Raw genomic sequence first — 20,579 nt, forward strand, 5'->3', positions numbered from 1 at the left:
GTCATAGATAAGCTATACCCCTTTTCTTCGCCAAACTAACTCTGAAGACTAAAGTCTAAAACTAAAGTCTTACCTGACTTTGCTGTATTGGGAAGCTCTGAGGCACCTACAGCACCATGAACCATCACTTCTCCATCACACAGACACAGGTCAAACTCCTCCAGTGGCTTCACTGCATCTTAAATTAAAAAAAAAAAAAAAAAGTTTCTTAGGATATAAGTAATATAAAAAGTATATCGCAGTGTTAAATGTTTATAACCTTCTCTAGGCTCAATGTCGTAGATAGAAATTTTAGTGCCATCCAGGATAACATATTTCCTCTCCCAGCCCTGACCTCGTTTTCCATTCCTATAAAATACATTGAAAATAAATCAATATTAATTTCATTTTAAAATTGTGACTGTAAAATGTATGATTTATAAATTGAGCAAGGACTAAACAATTACCAGGAATCTGACATAAAATGTACACTGCAATTGCCCAAATAATAATCAGGATTAGATCTGCTTAACTAAACACCAGGAAAAAAAAACCCAAAACAAAACAAAAACAACAAAAACAAAAACAAAACCCTTTTAATAAAACATGTTACCATAAAAACACAAAAATCTGTTGAGATCAATGCCATCCATTTCCTATTCTATAAAGCAGAAGTGGGTAGACATTGGTTGGGTGTGGTTCGTACCTGGGCAGTTTCATCCAGCCCTCCAGGTGCATGTGTCCCCCGGCCTCTTTGAGCTGAGGACATGGGGAGCTGCCCTTGTCCCGACATGGGCCATCTGACAGGTGCAGGGAGCAGTCACTGGACATGCCACAAGTGGCAGGGAGGCAAGGGGAGCACTTCGGGTGGCACAATGCATGACACTCTACAAGTGGGTAAAGTTTAGATGAATACAACAAACAGAGGGGCTGCTTCTTATATAATGCCTCACTATGCACGTGTTGGTTGGTGTCAGTTTAAATGGTTAGATTGGGTTTCTCATACTAATACCTTTTAAGTAGTAAAGTATGTTAAAGAGATTATACACATTTCTTTTTTGTAATAAAGGACAATTTGTCTTGCCACAATACATATATAATGTAAAAACAACTCAGGGTCAAAATAAGACAGGCTGCTGTGTGCTGTCTGCATGTAATTCTAAAACATTTTTATCTTCCAGAAAGGCTGGTTAGCATGCTAGTCATTGTTAGCATTATCCTGATGGCAAAACTTAGCTGAAGGTTGCGGAAAGCACTCAATGCAGTATGCTAGGAATGTGCTAGGAAAGTGAGGAATAAGTGGGCGACAGTGAACAATGTAGAATCAACTAGTTCTGTTTGTCATGTTTATAAAACAGTAAAAATACAACTCACTTTTAGTTTTTTGAGTTGCTCAGTTGCTTTTGCATAATATGGGAGCTTTTACAGCTAACAAACATGGACAGACTAAATATATTTTGGAATTACACCCAAGCGAATTTAATATCTAGGTTGTTGAACTTTAAAGATTAAATATGATGCTTACCGAGGCATGTGGCAGCTTGACGTCCGAAGTGAACAGTATCCAAGCACACAGTGCATTTGGCGGCTCTCATGTTGAGTCCCACAGTGAAGCGGTGAGCCGTGTTGTTGTGGTGGACCCGCTCTCTGTCCCTGTCCCTCTGACTGTCCTTCAGGCGCCTGCTGTACTCTGGACACAACCAGGAAGCAATACATTTAACATTATAGCAGCGTTAAAGTAATACAGTATTTAAGTGAGTGGAAATAAAAGGTTGATTAGTAAAATGCATAACAAGCCACTGCCAAAACGGAAATTGTGACTGTGCATTGCTCCCACTGCTGTATCAAGGGAAAGATTTATTCAGTCAAATAATGTAGATGTAATAAACAACCCTGCAAACACATTTTTCATACATGCTACACATGCAACAGTTTGAAGAACCATGAGTTTGTGGTAGGAAAGAAATGTCTCAATAGCTACCTTGAGCTGAACTAAGTGTTATAACTCTTTTTAATAATTGCAAGGCATATGAAGTTTACGTGCTTGTGATTACTAAGAAGAAGACAATCTGCAAATCAGGTTGACCAAGCTTCAGCAAATTATATACAAAAAGCTTCAGATTTCTTAAACTATGCACTACAAAAGAGAAACAAATGATTTCCTTTCTGGAGTGATAGGACATTTTGAGTGCAGAGCTTTTAAAATCTGGCCTTTCGAGGATGTGGATGAGGCAAAAGGAGAAGAGACCAAACTGTGCTCAAACCGTGAGTTTGGGGCGACTTACTTTCAAAAGTGACTCTCCTTCTTTCTGAGAGATGTGTGAAAAGAAAATATACAAAGAGCTCCATCAGTGATCTAGGCCTGTTCGCTTTGAGGGCAATTGTGCATGCACTATTTCTTCTACATTTTAGAGGGCCTACAGGTATTGGTTAACATGAAATTAATTAGTTTGGACTTCAGCAAACTGCGGATATTGAGTAAATTAGTATATTGTGAGAACAATCTAAAATAGTGACATAATCTGGGGGTCTTTGTCCTTTTTCACAAAATATTGCCCGTACAGAGTAAAAATCATACAGTTTGGTGCTTAAAATAAAAAAGTGTAAATGCCTTTGGTTGTGGTAGTCTCAGACTGACCCTCTGGAGTGGCTGCATCCTTCCTACGCCCTGAGCCTGAGGGGTTGAGACTAGGGCCCTGCTGGTGTTCAGGGGACTTCACCATCGATGACATCATCATCTGCTGACGGGACGACGGGTTTGGGCTGTGGTCTTTGTACTGGAGAGCTATAGGGAAAATTTTAAAGGTACATTGTTATCTCTATTGTCCAGTAGTATATAAAATAGAGTTGAGAGAATATTGGTGATTAGTGCTTAAATGAAGGTAAAGGTATGCAGTAGAAAAGGTTTCAAAGTTTTTTTTTGGTTTTTTTTAGATATTTTGATTGTCAACCAGAAGTCATTTTCAATCAAAAGGTACTGGTCTGAGAAGCTAGAATTTATACTCCCCAGCACCTGCCCGACTCGTTTAAAAAATATGCTTTTCTCATCTTGATATAGACATGAACACACCTACTTTTTTTTAATTTACTATAAATAAGAGTCCTGTTGGAACCCGTATAAAACTATATTCTCACCTTCCTCTCTGAGAGATCTCAACTCAGCCCTCATCTTCTGCAAAGCATCCTCCAGCTCAGAGCAGCGGGCCCGCTCTTTGTCTAGGGCAGACTTCATGTCGCTGTACTGCAGTGGAACAGGAGGGGACGCTACTGAGGCCTGTCCTTGCCCCTGGGCCTGAGCCTGGGCCGCCATCGCAGCTATGAGGTCCTCTCTGCGGCGACCAAAGAGACCCTAGACACAAAGATACAGAATTAAGGTTAAAAGTTTAATCAAGGATATAACTTGACAAAAAAAATTCTGAAAAAATAATATATTCTTAAGCAGGTCTGTCTCTGTTTTGATTTAATAACAGCACATAACAACAGAAGTGCCCCTAACCTTCTTCTTCTTGGAGCCGCCATGGGCCTGAGCCTGAAGAAAGTCGATGAGTTTGGTCTGCTGCGTGATGGTGCCCTCCATTTTGACCTTCTCATGGGAGTACACGGCCTGCAGGTGGAGCTAGTGAACATCACTAGTGCCATCAATTTCACCTCAAATACTTAATTTACACAAAGGGTGTGCATACATGGGACAGAGGAGGGATGACTACAGAGACGGCTACAAGGTGGACTACAAGAAGGGCTACAGGGAGGGCCAAGGGGAGCAAATCACTTTGAAACAAAAAACTGGTACATTACGAAAACAACAAGACGGCAGTTTACAAAAGCATATTAAAAGGAGTGGAATTTTAATGCTAGAGTTTGTGACGTTTTTGGTGAATTTTCTCAACTTTACATGTTCTTGTACAATAAGATTTGACAAGACAGGCTACATAGTAATAGTCATACATTTAACAGAAAACAAGTGCAAATCATTCAGGTCTATTCCTATTCATATTCTTATTGTTTCATAATCATTTATCAGTTAAGATAATGATTTTTACGACTACTTATAAACAACATAAATGTGCAAGTGTGAGACCTGTATGTTCTCGAGCTGGTACTCCAGGTCTGTCCTCTCAGTCTTCAGGAGGTCAGTCTGGTCTAGAGCGTCCTGAAGGCCCTGTGTAAGACGGAAGATGTGCGTCTTCTGGGCATCCATCTGCTGCTGCAGCTTTTCTTGCTAAAGAGAAAACAGGCTTATGTTTTACTGAAGTAAAAAGAAAGACATGTCTTTGCTTTCTGAGATTCTTGTGACCAAGCAACCTCCCGGGTAATAGCAGGACACAAACCCTTCAGATTAGTTTAACATTCAGTTTATTATTCTATACAACCATGAGTAGTTTGCAGAGGTGTCTGGAAATACACTGAAGTTTCTCTATGTAGACTATGTTAATTAGTTAATAATTAGGGACCTACGTGGTCTGAAGTGTTTTTCTTTGTTAGGTGGTCACTGCGTACAGTAAACACTTTAGAAATCAACAGCACATTGTGAACAACTCATTGAAGGCTTATTGTAACAAGCAGAAACTTAAAAGTTGAAAACGTATTATAGAACATTTGAGTGAGTCACTTTTTGAAAAAAATATCTCTAACAATTCAACTTTTACCTCTTCTAGTAGTCTCTGTTTGAGGTCCCTCTCACTTTCGAGCTTTTGCTGTAAACTGCGTGCATTCATTTCCAACATGGCATGCTTCTTCTCTAGGTCATTCAGCTGCAGAAATAGAGGTATTGTTATGTTATGAATGCTCAGAAGCTCAGAGTCTGAAGGGTTAATGATGAAAGTGTAAGTTCTCACAGTGTCAGCAAGGCTCTCAGCCTTCAGTTTCTGGTCCTTTAGCGCCTGCTGCAGAGCCATGATCTCAGACTTATGCTCCTTCACTGCCTGCTCCACGGCCTGACGGGACTCAGTGCTGCGCTGTTCAGCACGGAGCCTGGTGAAAAATTGAGATATCACTACTATATTATATAATATGAATTACAACATACCCTTGGAAATAAGTCAGAAGTAAAATGATAAATGTAGGACTGAACCTTTTTGTGTGTCATTTGAAAAATAAATACTTGAGTGAATTTGTTACATATACTAAAAATACATATTAACAATATTATTTAATACATTTATTAATTAATTAACAATAATACATAGTAACAATATAAATATTAATACTAACAATATTAACACACAAATAACAGTATTTGTTAAATAAAGTAAAAATACATAATTTTTATATTTTTTATAAATATATCACCATTTGTATTTCTACATGTTTAAGAGATAGAAATCATATGAAATGTCTCCGGTCTTCTGTCTATCAACATTAGACAGTCAGGTAGACAGGGAGAGAGTGAATAAAAGAAAAATATGACATTTGTGACCCCCAAATGCGTCAGTTGAATATAAAACATTCTTTTATTCAGTCTTGAAAAAGTGTATTCTGAATTTATTAAATATTGTTTGTTTTTGTTTTTTTCTAAAGACATTAAGAGACAGATACATTTGGAAATATAAAAACAATATGAGATGTCTTCTGCTGCCATATGTTCAAATCATTTAAGTTATTTATTTGTCTTATTATTATTATAAAATGTTACCTCAGTCAGGTAGACAAAGTGAGAATAAAGTATTTAGATTAGTGACTCTCTTATTATATAAATCACCTGTTCTGTTTCTCAGTGTCCAGCAGCCTCTGTACGTCACGCACACGTCTCTCAGCCTGGCTCTTCTCCTCCTCCAGAGTGGACCTCCAGGCCTCCCACTGCCGCTCTTTCTCCAGCAGCTCGTCGTTTAAGGACTCTAGCTCCATCACCTGTTCCTCCAGCATGGTGCATGTGGTCTTCAGGGTCTCCAGGTTCTACAGTAAGAGTCAAGATAGGCACCAAGTCTAATAAGGGATCTAATGATACAAAGGTACAACATGATACAATATGTGTTATCCTTTATTTCAGACAAGATCAGATGAGACCCAAGATTGTGTCCATAAGAATGACACAAAATGAGATTTTAACATAATATATAATTTTGAGTTTCAGTTGATAATTTTGTCTTAAAAATGTATTTGATTTATTTTTACTGTCTCCTTCTGTCAACTAGACAAAAGTTTTTGGAGTAGCTATAGAGTTATGCTTTTTACTGCTTTTTATCATTTTTTTATTACAGCCTCTCAAAAAGGTGTACCTTCCCAGTACCAACTCTTTTTTTGTCCGACCTAAATATAAAAAATTTGAATGTGTGCAGAGAGATTTTGATCTGGTATGAGATCTCATCCCATCCCTATCCATTATACTTATTCTTATTGTGATCACAAGAGAACTATAGTGTCCTGCTATCTGGTAGCCGCGAGACTAATCTCGTTTATTGTTTTGTCCAAGGCACAACAACAGTATGCACTAATGAGAGTAGAGACTGTCGTGCAGACCTTCAGATCAGAAGGCGAATACTCCACCAACTGAACGGATACTTACTATTACAATAGATACATTTAAAATCTTCACTTCAGGTAAAAATGAACAATATTTGCTGTTGTTTGTCAGTACCTGCCCTACATTTTAGTAGCTATAGCAACAGAACTAAGTGCCACCCACAGGATCGGACATAGTTCATCATTTTAAAAGTGTTTTTTTTTTTTTTTTCGACAAAATGCACTAACACATAATGATAGGAGAAAGATGCTTGCTGAAAATATTGGCGAGATTATGTAAACATATAAATAAAGATAGATACTGCATCTTTAACTTTTACAAAATGCATTGCCAACCCAAAGCAACAACAAAGACCACGTCAACTGCACTCACAAATGACTGTAATGATCTGGATCCTTCTAGCTTTTAGTTTTCCTTTTTAAAAAATATGCAAACTTGTACTGCATTAGACCAGTACAAATATCCAAGTATATCTCTGCTATCGCCATCTCTACTACAGCAGTTAGTGTGATGTGTAGTCAAAGATAGCTGCAGTACTGTTTACTTGCACAGAATGCTCCAGACCCACCCGCCTTTGGTTTCTATTTTCACATGTTCTGATAAACACAGACCATTATGCAAATTCGTGCCCCCTATTTTTCACACTCACAAAAACATGCAAAACATAGCTCATTGGAGAAATATATGCAATTACTGTATGCTCCCACCCTCCACCAACAACATAAGCGCCATGATTGCTGTTTGTCTTAAGAACCAAAACATCAAATTATAAACAACTTGGCCATCATGTCCAATGTTTTTGTAATTAAGAATAAATCTGCATTATAACTTTATAACAGCATTATATAGGATTTGGACATGTTTATCTTATATCTGGGAATATATATATATAGTTCATGTTTGTCAAATTTCAAATGCAAATGCTACATGTAGTACCTTTAGAGCTGACTTGCAAAATCAGTTTTAGCTTTGGTTACAAAACATTTTATTTTTACATATTCTGACAAACACAGACCATTATGCAAATTTTCTGCTTCCTCTTTTGATGCCCATACAAAAGTGCTTTAATTTCTAACATTGCAGAGCATTGAACCAGTATAAACATGTCCAAATATAGCTCCTCCAGCACAGCAGCCCTCTGAAGTCCACACTATCTCGACCTGGGAGTGAAGCGATGACACATGCCGCCCACTCGTCCCTCGTCTATGACTTGGGCTGGTTACACAACGACCCAAAGCAGTGCGGGCTACTGGACACCCACACACACACATCCTCCCACAATGCATCACTCTAAGCCCAGCCTCCTCTTCCTCCTCGGCAACATCCAGAGCTTTCCTGAGGATTTCTGGATTTACGTTGAACACCGACAACATCAGCGTGTCTAGGTCATGTGTCACTGCAGTCGATATTATGTACAAATGCCAGAAAATGAGTGGGAGCAAACTTAGTGTCTCAGTTTAGAAATAGCAACAAAATGACAACTTCTATATTTGGAATTCAAATTCAAATACATTTCAAGTGCTGCTGCAGAGTTATCACCAAACTCAGTGTAATAATGTTTTTGAGTAAAGCTATGGTGTCATATGTTTTCAAGATATAACTGATGACAAGATTAGTAACTATCCAGTGTGTACAAAGACAAATTAGGAGCTCTATGTAAATTCTCTAGTGGGGGGTTCACCACCTGATTTCTCCATAGACATGGTAATGCTTTGTCTGGAATGTTCCGTACTGGTTCAACTTATCTATTTTACAAGTCTCCAGTTACAGAAGATTTTATTGCTTAAAAAACATTACTGTGAGTTGGGGTCACCTCTCCAGAAATCTGACCTGTAACTTGGCCTTTGGGGGTCAGATGCTTGCTTCCATGAAAATAGATTGATACGTTTAATGATAAACTATGGAACAAGCAAAGCCATGATATCTTCATGTTGACAAGTAGGTGCCGATCCTCCACTAGAAAAGTTACAGTGTCCCTAAGTTTGAAGTATACTTTATCCTAGTGAGGGAAATTGTCAGAAATGACCAATCCCTCAGTGCAGATTGGGCAATGTGTACAGTGCCTAGGAACCTATGTCCAAATCTTCAGCTAGACTTGGTCAAGACCTCCTAGCTAAAGGCCCATTGTTCAGGTTTTAGGTTGAAGTATAACACATAGCAAAGAGGAAGGGAAGGATATTGAGGAGGCAAACTGTTCTGCTGCGGTGGAGATGGCAGAGTGGTAGAGGATAGTTGTTGGAGGCGTTTACTTGAAACTGCAGGAGGTTGAATTTCAATGAATATGCTTGTGTAATATCTAATAAAATAAAATATGAAATAAATTACAATAAAACTGACCTGTTTCTGGTTGTTGAGGTGCATTTCGCGGTCAGCCACCTCCCTCCTGAGCTGGTCAACCTCCTGGCTGAGCTGCAGGTGAGCCTCTCTCTCGTCTGTGGCGTCGTCTAGCTGTTTGGACAAGTAAAAGTTCTGACGGTTCAACTCAGCATTCTCCTGGGACAGTGAGGTCAGCTGCTCCTCCAGGTCTGTGATCACCTGCAAATGCAAGCATTCAAAAAGAAAAAAAGGTCAGAAGAGGAGATCAGTCCATTTTTACAGTAATATGCTTTAATGTGATGAAAAATGATGACATTGCCTGGAATATTCCACAGTATGGCATCTTGCATTTTTTGAATTGCATTTCAGAATGCATGATTGCCTCTCCAAAGATCTGACTTGTACCCTGGCCTGATGGTGTTTAACTTGTTTGTCGCCATGGACATGGGTATAGAGATGGAACATTCCAGGCAAAGCAATGCAATATCCATGGAGACAAGCAGGCAGTCCCCACCATAAAAGTTACATAATGCACCTTTAAGTCAAGTTAGTACAGCCAACTTGAATGTTGTGTTTGCGCTGTGTTGTGTGGTGGCTATACCTACAATAGGTTAAAGAGGGTGTATTATGCAAAAGTCTGAGATTGACTCTAGACCTAGCTTCCCACTCAGTCAAGTTTTAAGTGTGAAGTTTGCACATTAATACAGGATTCCCATATCTGGGTCAGTGATATAATGCTGCAGTCATTCTTGCATGAGGTCGGAGCTACTTTTTTTTTTATTTTTTATTTTTTTACAAAACATCAAGTGCCTAATCGTTCATCAGCACATGTGTTCCTTTAATCAGTGAAAAATGGGTACTGAAAGCTGAAAGCATAAGACTAAAATCTACTTTTTCTCCCATACTTATTCACAACAAAAATGGGAAAGATTTTTGAGGTCTTCATTAATTATTAAAGGTACATCATGTAAAATTTATTCTGAAAGGTTGAAATAATGAAAAAAATTGTTACAAAGTAAAAATCACAATGTGTACTTTTGATAATCTCACAAGATGATCAAACATTATTTAAAGCTCTAAAGAACCTGTTGACCAAAAAGGACAAGCTCAACACTGAAGAGTGGTGAAATTAATGGTTAATAATTTAAAATTTCTAAATTCTAGTACTTGTCCATACTATAACTTTTTCTACTCCCCACATCTCCACCGCTGTTTTGTGGGTGCCCTTAAAAAGAAATATATTGGGGGGCCTAGTTTGCCAAAAATCCTGGTTTAGATGATCCAAGTCAATAATTTAATATAATAGACTGATACATTTAAATCTTAAGTAGCGTCACTGCTGCCACCGGACTACCTTCAGCTTTTAGAGACCCTCCTTTTAGTTGACAGTTAACAAGGTCCTATTCATCTGCATAGCCAGTTTATGCCAGAAAATGGTACAGTTAAGTCTAATACATATTCTTTATCCTCAATGCAGTTCCCGGGTCAGACAGACAGCAGCCTCTCAGTAGTTTAAGGCAGAGGAAAGCAGAAACAGGAGATGTGGCGTGTGCCTGTGCTCACTATAATCATGTGTCAGAGTGATCTATAGAGCCACTCAAAAAGAAACCAACTTGCATCCGGATCATCTGTAACTCAATGCCTGTCACTCATAATAGGAAAATTAAAGCCTGTAGAGTGGGAAATGGAGTATCAGGGCCGGATGTTATTAAAAATACAGTGACATCATGTGAGGCAAACTTGTTTAAGCTTTGGCTAATGCTGTAACGTAAATTTGGCCATTTCACACAAATTCAATAAGACTTATTGTATTCCATTCCTATGACAGTACATTGGAAATATTTTGGACAAACAGTGATTCAGGTTAAATGTTGCCCACTAACGAAAAGGTGAATGAGTTTTCGTTTTCAATACAAAAAACATATTCTTAACATGCACTTGATTTATATTTTGCACGAGGGAACACTGTGCAAGCCGCACGAAGAACTTTAATGTACAGTTTTACTTGCAGACTGAATAAGTCAGAAAATGAAAAATTATGTCACTCACAAATATAAGATTCAGTGCACGCTATCAGTCCAAGATGTGGAGACACTGCTATGGTTGTCTTTTAAAAAAATAAATGTTTGTTGTTTGTATTGTCATTGTCCTTGTCTGTTTTAAAAATGGACCATGAGTCCAGAATAAAGATTAAGTGAATTGAATATACTTCTCTGTGCACAGGCAAAGTGCGTAAAACAGAGGTTTGATCTGTCTCAAGGTGAGTGGGAAGAACCCAAACCCTGGTCGAAGGAATGACCAGGGTTTGGGTACTATAGTACTATAGTTATTGCTTCATGTATGATTACAAATTTTTCCACCACTATTACTTCATACCTTCTTGAACACGCATTTGAAATTACTTACTAATACTCCAACCACTGCAACTGCAGCAAGCATACTTCTAGTATTACTACAACAATTTATAATACTGCAGTACTTACTAATATTATTACTATCACTTCTATATTGATTTATAAGATTTGTTTTGGAAAATGTCACCAAAACATATTTGGTTGCGTTGCACTATTTAACTGTCATTTTGTAAAGAGTTGCTACATTTGTTACAGTTTCCAAGCAGTGTTACTGGCATAAGGAAAAGTGAGAAATGGAAAGAAAAGATTATTTAAAAAGATTCTAATAATCTTCCTACTTTTTTTATAGAGATGGGAGACTGAGGCCATGGGCAGTCTGTTCCAGCAAGATCAGTGCTGATAATTGTGGCACTCGCATTTGTTTGTGTTCATGACAGAATTGCTGAGAGTAAACTGAAGAGTGATCTCCACGCAGTCATTGAGGCCCGACTGTGTTCATAATATTGTTGAGAACAGCTGTGAAATGAGCAGCAGCCTTGGTCTAAAGTGTAATAATTATTGTCTCTCCAATCAATTCTATTTGGATTGCACTGAGGCTTATGACATATGGTTTGCTATTGGTGGAAAAAAGAACTTCTATGACAGGATAGGTCTAGTTTATTAAGTATGTATTATGATGCCTGAACCAATCTTTAACAATAAGTTAATGTATCTTTAGTCATTTTGAATTATACATAAAGAAAGACCCCTTGCCAACCTCCAACTAGTCCCCAAAGGCCTAAACCTTCTCATAATGCTTTTCAAATATTCTAAGAGTTCATTAAATGTGTAATAAATGATTATGTATTCAGTGTAAATGTGCACTTAACAACATTCCTGCAACACCTGCTTGATTCCCAGGAAACGTTTAGCAGATGGCACAACTAGGCAAAGTTACAGGTCAGATCTGTGGAGAGGCAAATCTGCTCACAGTAAGAATGTGTGTTTGTGAGGCAATAAGAACATCTGTAATTAAATAAATGCAAGATAGAAAGGTTAATGCCTGTAGAACATTCCAGGCAAAGCAATAACATCTCCATGGAGACTAGCACCTTAAATAATTAGCATTTTTATGTGCAGTGGAGAAATGACTGGAAATTATATAACATCAAGACAAGCTATATCCTTTAGCAACAGAATAAATTTGGATTCATTTACACCACGTAATGCTAAGACAAGCATGTTGTTTTTCTATGAGCTATTATCTATAAAGACTTACCGCACAGCTGTCCCTCAGTGCATCATACTTGCGTTGGATCTCGTCTCGATGTGCCTACAGCAGTAAAACAGAACAGATGTCACAGTCTTATTTAAACATGTTAAACTTGTCCCCTGTCCCTGTGCCTGCCTTACCCTCAGCACAGTGATCTCCTCCTCGGCCTCCGCTGTGGTCTCCTCCAGCTCAGTCTTGGCGTTCTGCAGCTGCCCCTCCAGAGCGTGGCGTGTGGACTGGAGCGATGTCACCTGCCCCTCTCTCTCCTGGAGTGAGAGGGTCAGCTCTGTCACCTGCCGCTTCAGCTCCAGCTTCTGCTCCTCATGCTCCAGACCGATCTATGCACACCACACAGAAGTTAGACTGGTTGAGTAGTGCAACATTATACTAGCAGTTTAGGTTGCTGTTTTTTAACCACTACCCAAATTGAAAATTACCACTGTCTCCTTAGGCAAGGCCTTGCTAATGAATGAGTGAGTGTAACTTCAACTATCAGGTCATCATCAATTATCTGTCAACACATCAAATTATTTATAATGTGCCTTTGTTATTTGTAGTCTTTTTCATTGAAAATATTTACAAATAGCATTTTCCAAATCCAAAAATGTTTTATTTTTGTACCATTTATTTAATACTGGGACTATCTATGTGATAAAATTGTGAGGGGACTTGGCAAAGTTGGAGTCTGTGAATATAATTATTGATTGTTAATTAATTAATGTCTGAATAATCATTCAGTCATGATGAATTCAGTAAGTAGTTGGTGTCCTACAGCTTCCTATACACTATCTGTCATGCACTTTTATACCATGGGTATAAACATAACATGTTTAAAGGTCACATTTACAACAAACTACGGTGCCCAAATGCTTTACAGTACAGGACAACAATAGAAAGACTATAATCAGTATAAAAGACACAAAATAGCAACACTAAATGTCAAAGAATAAAAATAGAAAAACTAACTCAAACTACAAAAAACAGCTCAACTTGTATAAAAGCTTGTGCATAAAGGCACGTTTTAGTGTGGATTTAAAACAGTTAAGTTTTTTTTTTTTTGGTTCTAATGCTGAATAGCAGGTTATTCCAAAGTCGTGGGGCAACAGAAGCGAAAATGTCTCCTCCAGTTTTCAGGTGAGTATGAGGTACATCCAAGAGGAGCAGGTGTGCAGAGCAAAGTGTCCTAAAAGGGACCTGAACAGACAGCAGCTCTGATAGGTAAAGTGGGGCCAATCCATTCAGGCATTTAAAAACAATCAAAAGAATCTTAAAATGAATCCTGTAGCAGACAGGGAGCCAGTGCAGCTGAGCTAGCACAGGTGTCCTGGTCCCTGTCAGCACAAGGTTGGCTGCATTCTGGACCATCTGCAGCCTGTTAAAACATGACAGCCCACACTATAAAGAAGTGAAATAATCAAACCAACATGTGATATGGACATGGACTGCTTTCTCCAGTTCATTAAAGGGAAGGTAAGATTTGATTTTACTTAACTGGCGCAATTGAATAAAGCTGGTTTTGACTATTGAGCTAATTTGTTTTTCCAGTTTAAAAGAACTGTCCAGAAATATACAAGTTTCTGGAAGATAAGAATCTGTGTTTTGTTCTTGTAGAGGTGTAAAAAGTTTTAATAACCTGCAGACAATTAGACAGGGCATGAATAAAGTCACTGGTGGTTTTATTTATGCTTTTCAAAAATAGAACCAAATGGCAGCAAATATAAAGAGAACAGAACAGGACTTAATATTGAGCCTTGAGAGCACAGAGAAACCAACACAGGGCTGTTCCTTGAATACCCATACATTTCTCGAGGGGAGATAACAGAATCTGATGGTGTATCAAAGTTTCAAATGCGGAGTACTGTATTTTCTGGACTATAAGTCGCACTTTTTTCATAGTGTGGCTGGAGGTGTAACTTATACTCAGAAGTGACTCATATGTAAAATTATTTAAATATATAATTTCACATCTTCATTATTGTCACACTAACAATCGCACGAGGGCACTCTACGCTTGTGCATCTGTATGACAGCCACACGGACGTGGTGCTTCATCTACTTCCGGTGCTGGCAGAGTTATTCAGAAGCGACAGGATGAATAATTCAATGGATGCGGTGCGACTTATATATGTTTTTTCCTCATTATTATGCATTTTTCACTGGTGTGATTTATACTCAGTAAAATACGTTAAACCTTAACCTTAAAGAGTAACTCCCCGCTCTCTCACCTCTCTGAGCCGTGTCTCCTGCTCCATCACGCGGCTCTTGTTGCTCTGCTCCTGTTGGCTCATCTTCTCCAGATGTTCCTCTAGTTTAGCATTTTGTGCCTCCAGTTTTCCGGCCTGAGACTCCAGGTAAAACTTCTGCTGCCGAAGCTCTGAGATCATCTCCTCCTGGGCTTTCCTAACAACAGCAGCAACCACATCTCTATGAGGTGTAATTCAATCTGACACTGTGTGGGACATGAGCAGCCGCCAGACAAACAACGTTTGTGTTTATTATATAATTTATAGAGGTGAAACTGACCTTCACATCACTTTGTAAAGGCTTTTGTCAAATTCTGAACAGCACAGTAAATGATTTTGCAATGAAAATTAATGTTTATTGACCATAACATATCGTCAGGGGTCTCTAAATGAAAATTTAACAAGATTCCTGCTGCAACCCACCTGTGACAGGAGTGGGTAAATGTCTGCATTCTGCACTTACATATTTTTCTGTGTGTAGATGCTGCTGTTTGCTGCCAGTTTGTTGGCCTCCGTCAGTTCAGCAATCCTCTGCTCCAGACTGTTCATCTTTGAGTCCATGGCATTTATGGTCTAAATAATATGAAAAAAAAATCAACAACAATATATCTGTATATATTACGAACACCTTGGGAGACATTTGCTTATACCAGGAAAATGTGCCTGAGATGGACATCAGTTGCTATGCTGGAATGACTAATTCACACAAAGCCTGCATGTCTATGGACAACCAGAGTGAAACCAAACCATCGTCTTTAGCATTTAAGAGGAGTAGCCTAAAAACATAACTGGTAAATGTAAATGGTAAATGTTAACAGAAGTTACAAATATCCTACTAATTTTTTTTTTTTCTTTTAACACTTATATGGAAATATAGAATTACTTTTGTCACTCTCTAAAGACAAAACATAACCACCTATACTATACCAAAATTCTTGGTTAACCCACTGCTCATTTAATCCAATACTAAAACACAGATAATTTGTAGTTTAAATGTAAGGCAAACTTTGCATCACCATAAGCCTTTAGTGGTTAGCTTTTCAGAAATATAAACATATAGTTTATCATTTATTGCTACACTAGCTGTCGGCTAACTCTTTTGTGACTTTTAGTTAATAGCTACTCATCTATTTCAATAGTAAACCAACTAACAACAAATGCTTTATTTACACACAGCAGACATCAGCACTAGCTTGAGCCTCTGGTCTGTTAGTCTATTTGCATTACATATAGTATTAAATTGCACTCCAATAAATCTGCAGTTGGCATTCACAGTGTTATTAGGGGAATGTATGTCAGTGTGATAAGTGTTGAATTTGAAAGTGTGTCATTGCCAAGCTGCCGGCCGCTTACCGCCTTCTGTTCACTGATGATGCTGCACTTCTCGCGCACCTCCTCCTCATATTTGCTCTGACTGGACTCAAGCATCTCTTTGTCGGCCATGTCCGCCTTCATCTGGGCCTCCAGCACCTGCTCCACACAACCACCAGAGCTTTCATTTAACACCATGAACAAAAGGTGTGAAAGGAACCAGCAATAGGCCACCCAAAACTCAAGGCTAACTAAACTTAGCACATAGCAACACTTCCTCATTCTGTTGACAAAAAGAATGCTCCGTATCTTTTAAGAATGGAAAGAGTAGTAGTTTTTACATTTTAAGATGAACAAATTGATTCCCAACCCCATCTATATGTATTACAATATGAGAACTTGAATGTTGTTTCAACCTGGCAACCTGTGTACTTGCCGATTATACTTTTTTAGGTCGATAAGGAAAACCAGAGCACCCAGAGGATAACACATAGATAACATGTAAACATGTGGCCGTCAGATATGGGCATATTAATGCTTATTTGAAACTGGTCTATAGAATTCTGACATTATAAAAAAAACAATTGCCTGGATTTGACCTAAGCAGCAAAGGTTTCTGTTTAATTGAGAATGAGATGGGGCAGCAAAAAAGCAATTGTTAAGTTTTGTGATGTGATATGTAGGGCTGTAGGCCTTTAGTTGTTTAGTCAATTAATCAGCAGGTGGTTCATCCAAATTAGTTTGGCTTATAATGATTTATTTTGAACAACAGCAGGAAGGAGAAGTTAGTGAGTGAAGTTTAATCTACCTTTATATAAATACATTGTTTCCAAGTACTTTTTGCATAAATAGTACTCCTAACACTTTCTAAATAAATCCTGTGCAGGGGTAGTCTTTTGAGTGCTGTTAGGGTCAGATACACAGAAATGCTTAATAATCTTGAAAGCTTTTGCCCCCTTTTCAGTCGACTAATTGATCAACAGGACATCTCTTTAGTCGACTATTCTTTAGTCGACTACAGCCCTAGTCATATGACAGATATAGCAGGATAATACCAATGCCATGAGTGCATTCATTAACATGTACCTGAGTATGTTACGTGAAACAGTACCTTTATTTTGTCTTCATAGAGCTTCTCCTTCTGCTTCAGATGGGTCTCCAGTCTTTGAGCTGTGGACTGTGTCTCCCTCAGGTTCTCCTCCAGCTCCTGCACAAATATCAAACACATGGGCTTATTTATAGAAACACTGCCAGATATTAGGAAAACATGCAGCTCTTAAGGCAGTTGTTCAGGTTGACTTTCCCTGTGGCCAAAGCAACAGGCTTACAATTTTGAAATACAGACTTTCTGACAGGTTGGTGCTCGATAGTATGCTCCGGAGGGACAGTCCGCGGTGATTGGTTGTTTGTAGTGACAATGCTTAAGAACATGGTTATGGTTAAGGTCAGGAACACGGTTGGTTAAGGTTAGGAGTTAGGCAAAAGGATAAGGTCAGAGTTGTTTACAGTTAGTAGACTTCACATCAATTTGAGTCAGTCTTTTAGAAAACAGGTAGTTGCAGATCCGAGGTAAAACGTATGCTAATTGAATCTATGTTATATTGAATAAGGTTTAAATGAGGTACAAAAATTATTTCACTGTTATGCACAGTAAAGGATTCTTTGTACAAAGTCTAGAAATATAAAATCTTGTTGCTTCAAACTGTCTTTTATTTTCTTGACTACTGAAACCCAAAACAACACAACACTTACAAACAACCTATAATTAACAACTGTATATGTGCTTAGTTTAATTTCTACGTTTGACTAAACTTACACATTTTAAGGGATCACACAGGTTATATTTTTAAAACACGTGTCCTGAAACCAAACATTAACGTGCTTGTTGTTGGATTCCTTAATGACATTTCATATGGCAGTCCATGTGACTCTAATAACGAGTTTTGGATCAGCTCCTATGTGTCAGCAACATGGAAAATGCAGCGATAATGAGCTTTTAATACACTGAGTCACTGCAAATTTACATCAGAAGACATTTAAACTCCATTAAACTCAAATCATGGATTCAGGCAGATTTAACTAAAGACTAAAGAGTGGATTTAAGAGGCCACATATGAGGGGTTTACGGTTGTGGTTGAACAGGCTCTATGTTGTATTGGTTTGATGAATGGGAGTCACTAGATGAATACATAGGACCAAATTAAAATGTATTATTTCTTATCAATTATTTTATTTATATATATATATATATATATATATATATATATATATATATATATATATATATATATATATATATATATATATATATATATATATATATATATATATATATATATATAACAAAATTGAATTTTACAATTAGGTTTTGTTATTATGTAGGTTCTGGACTCATAGTCATTGTGAACTATAAGCCACTAATCACTGCCACAATATTTTTAAAGCACTTGGAGGATATCTTTTAATTCAGTCATTAGTTAACATGCTATTGGTGTCTTTATAGACCTGAAAAAAGCTTTCGATACCATCAATCATGACATTTTACTTAAAAAGCTTGAACGATATGGGATCAGAGGACTAGCCGGCAACTGGTTACGAACGTATCTCACAAGGAGAGAACAATTTGTACAAATGGGAGTGCACACTTCTGATATGCTTGGTATTGCTTGTGGAGTTCCCCAGGGCTCCGTTTTGGGGCCAAAACTGTTTAATATATACATAAATGATATCTTTATCCCCGTCATTAAAACTTATTTTATTTGCGGATGATACTAACATATTTTACAGTAGTCCAAATTACAATGAACTCATTTGTACTGTAAACAAGGAACTTGACAAAATAAAAAAGTGGATGGATTGCAACAAATTATCGCTTAATTTAAAGAAGACAAAAGTTATGCTTTTTGGAAATTCCAAAATTAATACAGAGCTACCAATCCTGATTGATGATGTTCAAATTGAAAGTGTAAATGAGATAAAATTTTTGGGTGTTATAATAGACAATAAATTATCATGGAAAGCCCATATTAGACAAATAAAAAGCAAAATCTCAAAAAGCCTCGCAATAATAAATAAAGCAAAAAACTACCTTGATCAAAATGCCCTACGTACTTTATACTGTTCCTTAGTACTCCCATACCTCACTTATTGTGTTGAAGTGTGGGGGAATACTTACCAATCTACACTTAATCCATTAGTTGTATTACAGAAACGTGCTTTGCGAATCATCCATAAAGTCGGATACTTAGAGCACACACATGCTTTATTCATATATTCAAAGCTCCTAAAAATTCCTGATCTTGTAAAATATGTTACATTAACTATACTATTTAAAGCTTCCATAAACGTGTTACCGAGTAAGCTGCAAGTTTTGTTTACAGCCAAAGAGAGAACATACAATCTTAGAGAATATGAGAAATTCAAATTGCCTAAAGTTAGAACTACTCGAAAAAGTTTCTGTGTATCGGTATGTGGTGTTAAACTTTGGAACAGTCTGGATATACACATCAAGCAATGCCATAGTATCAGTACGTTCAAGCATCGATATAAAAATATGATCTGGTCGCAGTATCTAGAGGAAGAGTCTTAATATAATTTCAGTAATCTTGTAATGCTGGCTTTGTATCTACCATTTCTTTACCATTGTTGGTATTTGTTGTCCATTACCATTGTTGGTATTTGTTGTCCATTACCGTTGTTGTATTTTGCTGTCCATTACTATTGTCGTATTTATTGTCCATTACTATTGCTGTATTGCTGTTCATTACCATTGTTGGTATTTACTGTCCGTTACCATTGTTGGTATTAATAACTTTCCTTACCATTGTTGGCACCTTATCCAATATGATGTAACAGTTAAGTTGTATGAGACTAACTCATAGTCCCCAATGTAATCATGTAATACAATCATGGAAAGGAAGTAAAGTATGCTAAAGTTAAGAAATAATAGCAGAGGGGGTGGGATTAAATAAGTTTTCTTCTTCCCACTCCTTTTTGGGCAATCGGAGATATTCTTTTTGTGTGTGTGTTTTGCTGTCTGTTTTTGTTTATTTTTCCTTGTCTCTTGTATCATGTGTTGATTGACATTGATTGTGGCTGCCTAGGCTATGCAAGAGAGAAGATGTCTATTTGCCCAAGACAAATAATAAAAAAAAAAAAAAAAAAAGTCTCATTAAGATATGTTGATTACAACATATTACCATTACAATTTTCTGTTATCTTTAAAAGTCAGTCATGTCGCACTGATGACCTGTATGACCCTCCTCCAGTGTCTCAACAAAAAGCAGAGGTGAGTCACCATGATTTTATCTGCCATCTGCTGGATCTGCTGGCCTTTGGTTTGGATCTCATCTTTGAGTTTAGCCTCACGGCGCTCCACAATCTCAAGCCTCTTCACCTGGTTCTCCAAAGTCTTCCTCCCATCCTACAGCCAGGGAACAGCAGATCATATTATTAGTCATATCACAGATATCCCAATAGGGCTACCTGTGATACACATAACCCAAATTAAATATATCACTAGTGGTAAGGTCTCCCATTAGAGATTAACTGAATCTTAGAAAAAATGTTTTTTTGTTGTTGTTTTTTAAAGCCAGACTGCACATGATTGGATTTATTCAGTCCATACTTTGCCTTGTTGTAGGTTTACACTGTTTTTGAACTTT

The 20,579-nt window shown here is 37.6% G+C and overlaps 1 protein-coding gene across 1 annotated transcript in view; it reads right to left on the reverse strand.

The window, feature by feature from the left end:
- LOC117376380 (citron Rho-interacting kinase) overlaps positions 1-20,579 on the reverse strand; it is a 58,974-nt gene that overhangs the window by 13,871 nt on the left and 24,524 nt on the right. The window contains exons 9-28 of the mRNA XM_055224102.1: positions 20,213-20,338; positions 17,027-17,122; positions 15,958-16,074; positions 15,068-15,177; positions 14,587-14,761; positions 12,502-12,699; positions 12,368-12,421; positions 8,777-8,974; positions 5,678-5,871; positions 4,815-4,950; positions 4,626-4,730; positions 4,058-4,198; positions 3,476-3,595; positions 3,115-3,328; positions 2,618-2,764; positions 2,265-2,288; positions 1,505-1,669; positions 686-866; positions 260-348; positions 74-178 (exon numbers count right to left, since the gene is read on the reverse strand). Of these exons, the coding sequence (XP_055080077.1) occupies positions 74-178; positions 260-348; positions 686-866; positions 1,505-1,669; positions 2,265-2,288; positions 2,618-2,764; positions 3,115-3,328; positions 3,476-3,595; positions 4,058-4,198; positions 4,626-4,730; positions 4,815-4,950; positions 5,678-5,871; positions 8,777-8,974; positions 12,368-12,421; positions 12,502-12,699; positions 14,587-14,761; positions 15,068-15,177; positions 15,958-16,074; positions 17,027-17,122; positions 20,213-20,338 (2,695 nt within the window). The remainder of the gene's footprint in view (positions 1-73; positions 179-259; positions 349-685; positions 867-1,504; positions 1,670-2,264; positions 2,289-2,617; positions 2,765-3,114; positions 3,329-3,475; positions 3,596-4,057; positions 4,199-4,625; positions 4,731-4,814; positions 4,951-5,677; positions 5,872-8,776; positions 8,975-12,367; positions 12,422-12,501; positions 12,700-14,586; positions 14,762-15,067; positions 15,178-15,957; positions 16,075-17,026; positions 17,123-20,212; positions 20,339-20,579) is intronic.

Source organism: Periophthalmus magnuspinnatus, chromosome 9 (genome assembly GCF_009829125.3).
Source record: "Periophthalmus magnuspinnatus isolate fPerMag1 chromosome 9, fPerMag1.2.pri, whole genome shotgun sequence".
NCBI lineage: Eukaryota > Metazoa > Chordata > Actinopteri > Gobiiformes > Gobiidae > Periophthalmus > Periophthalmus magnuspinnatus.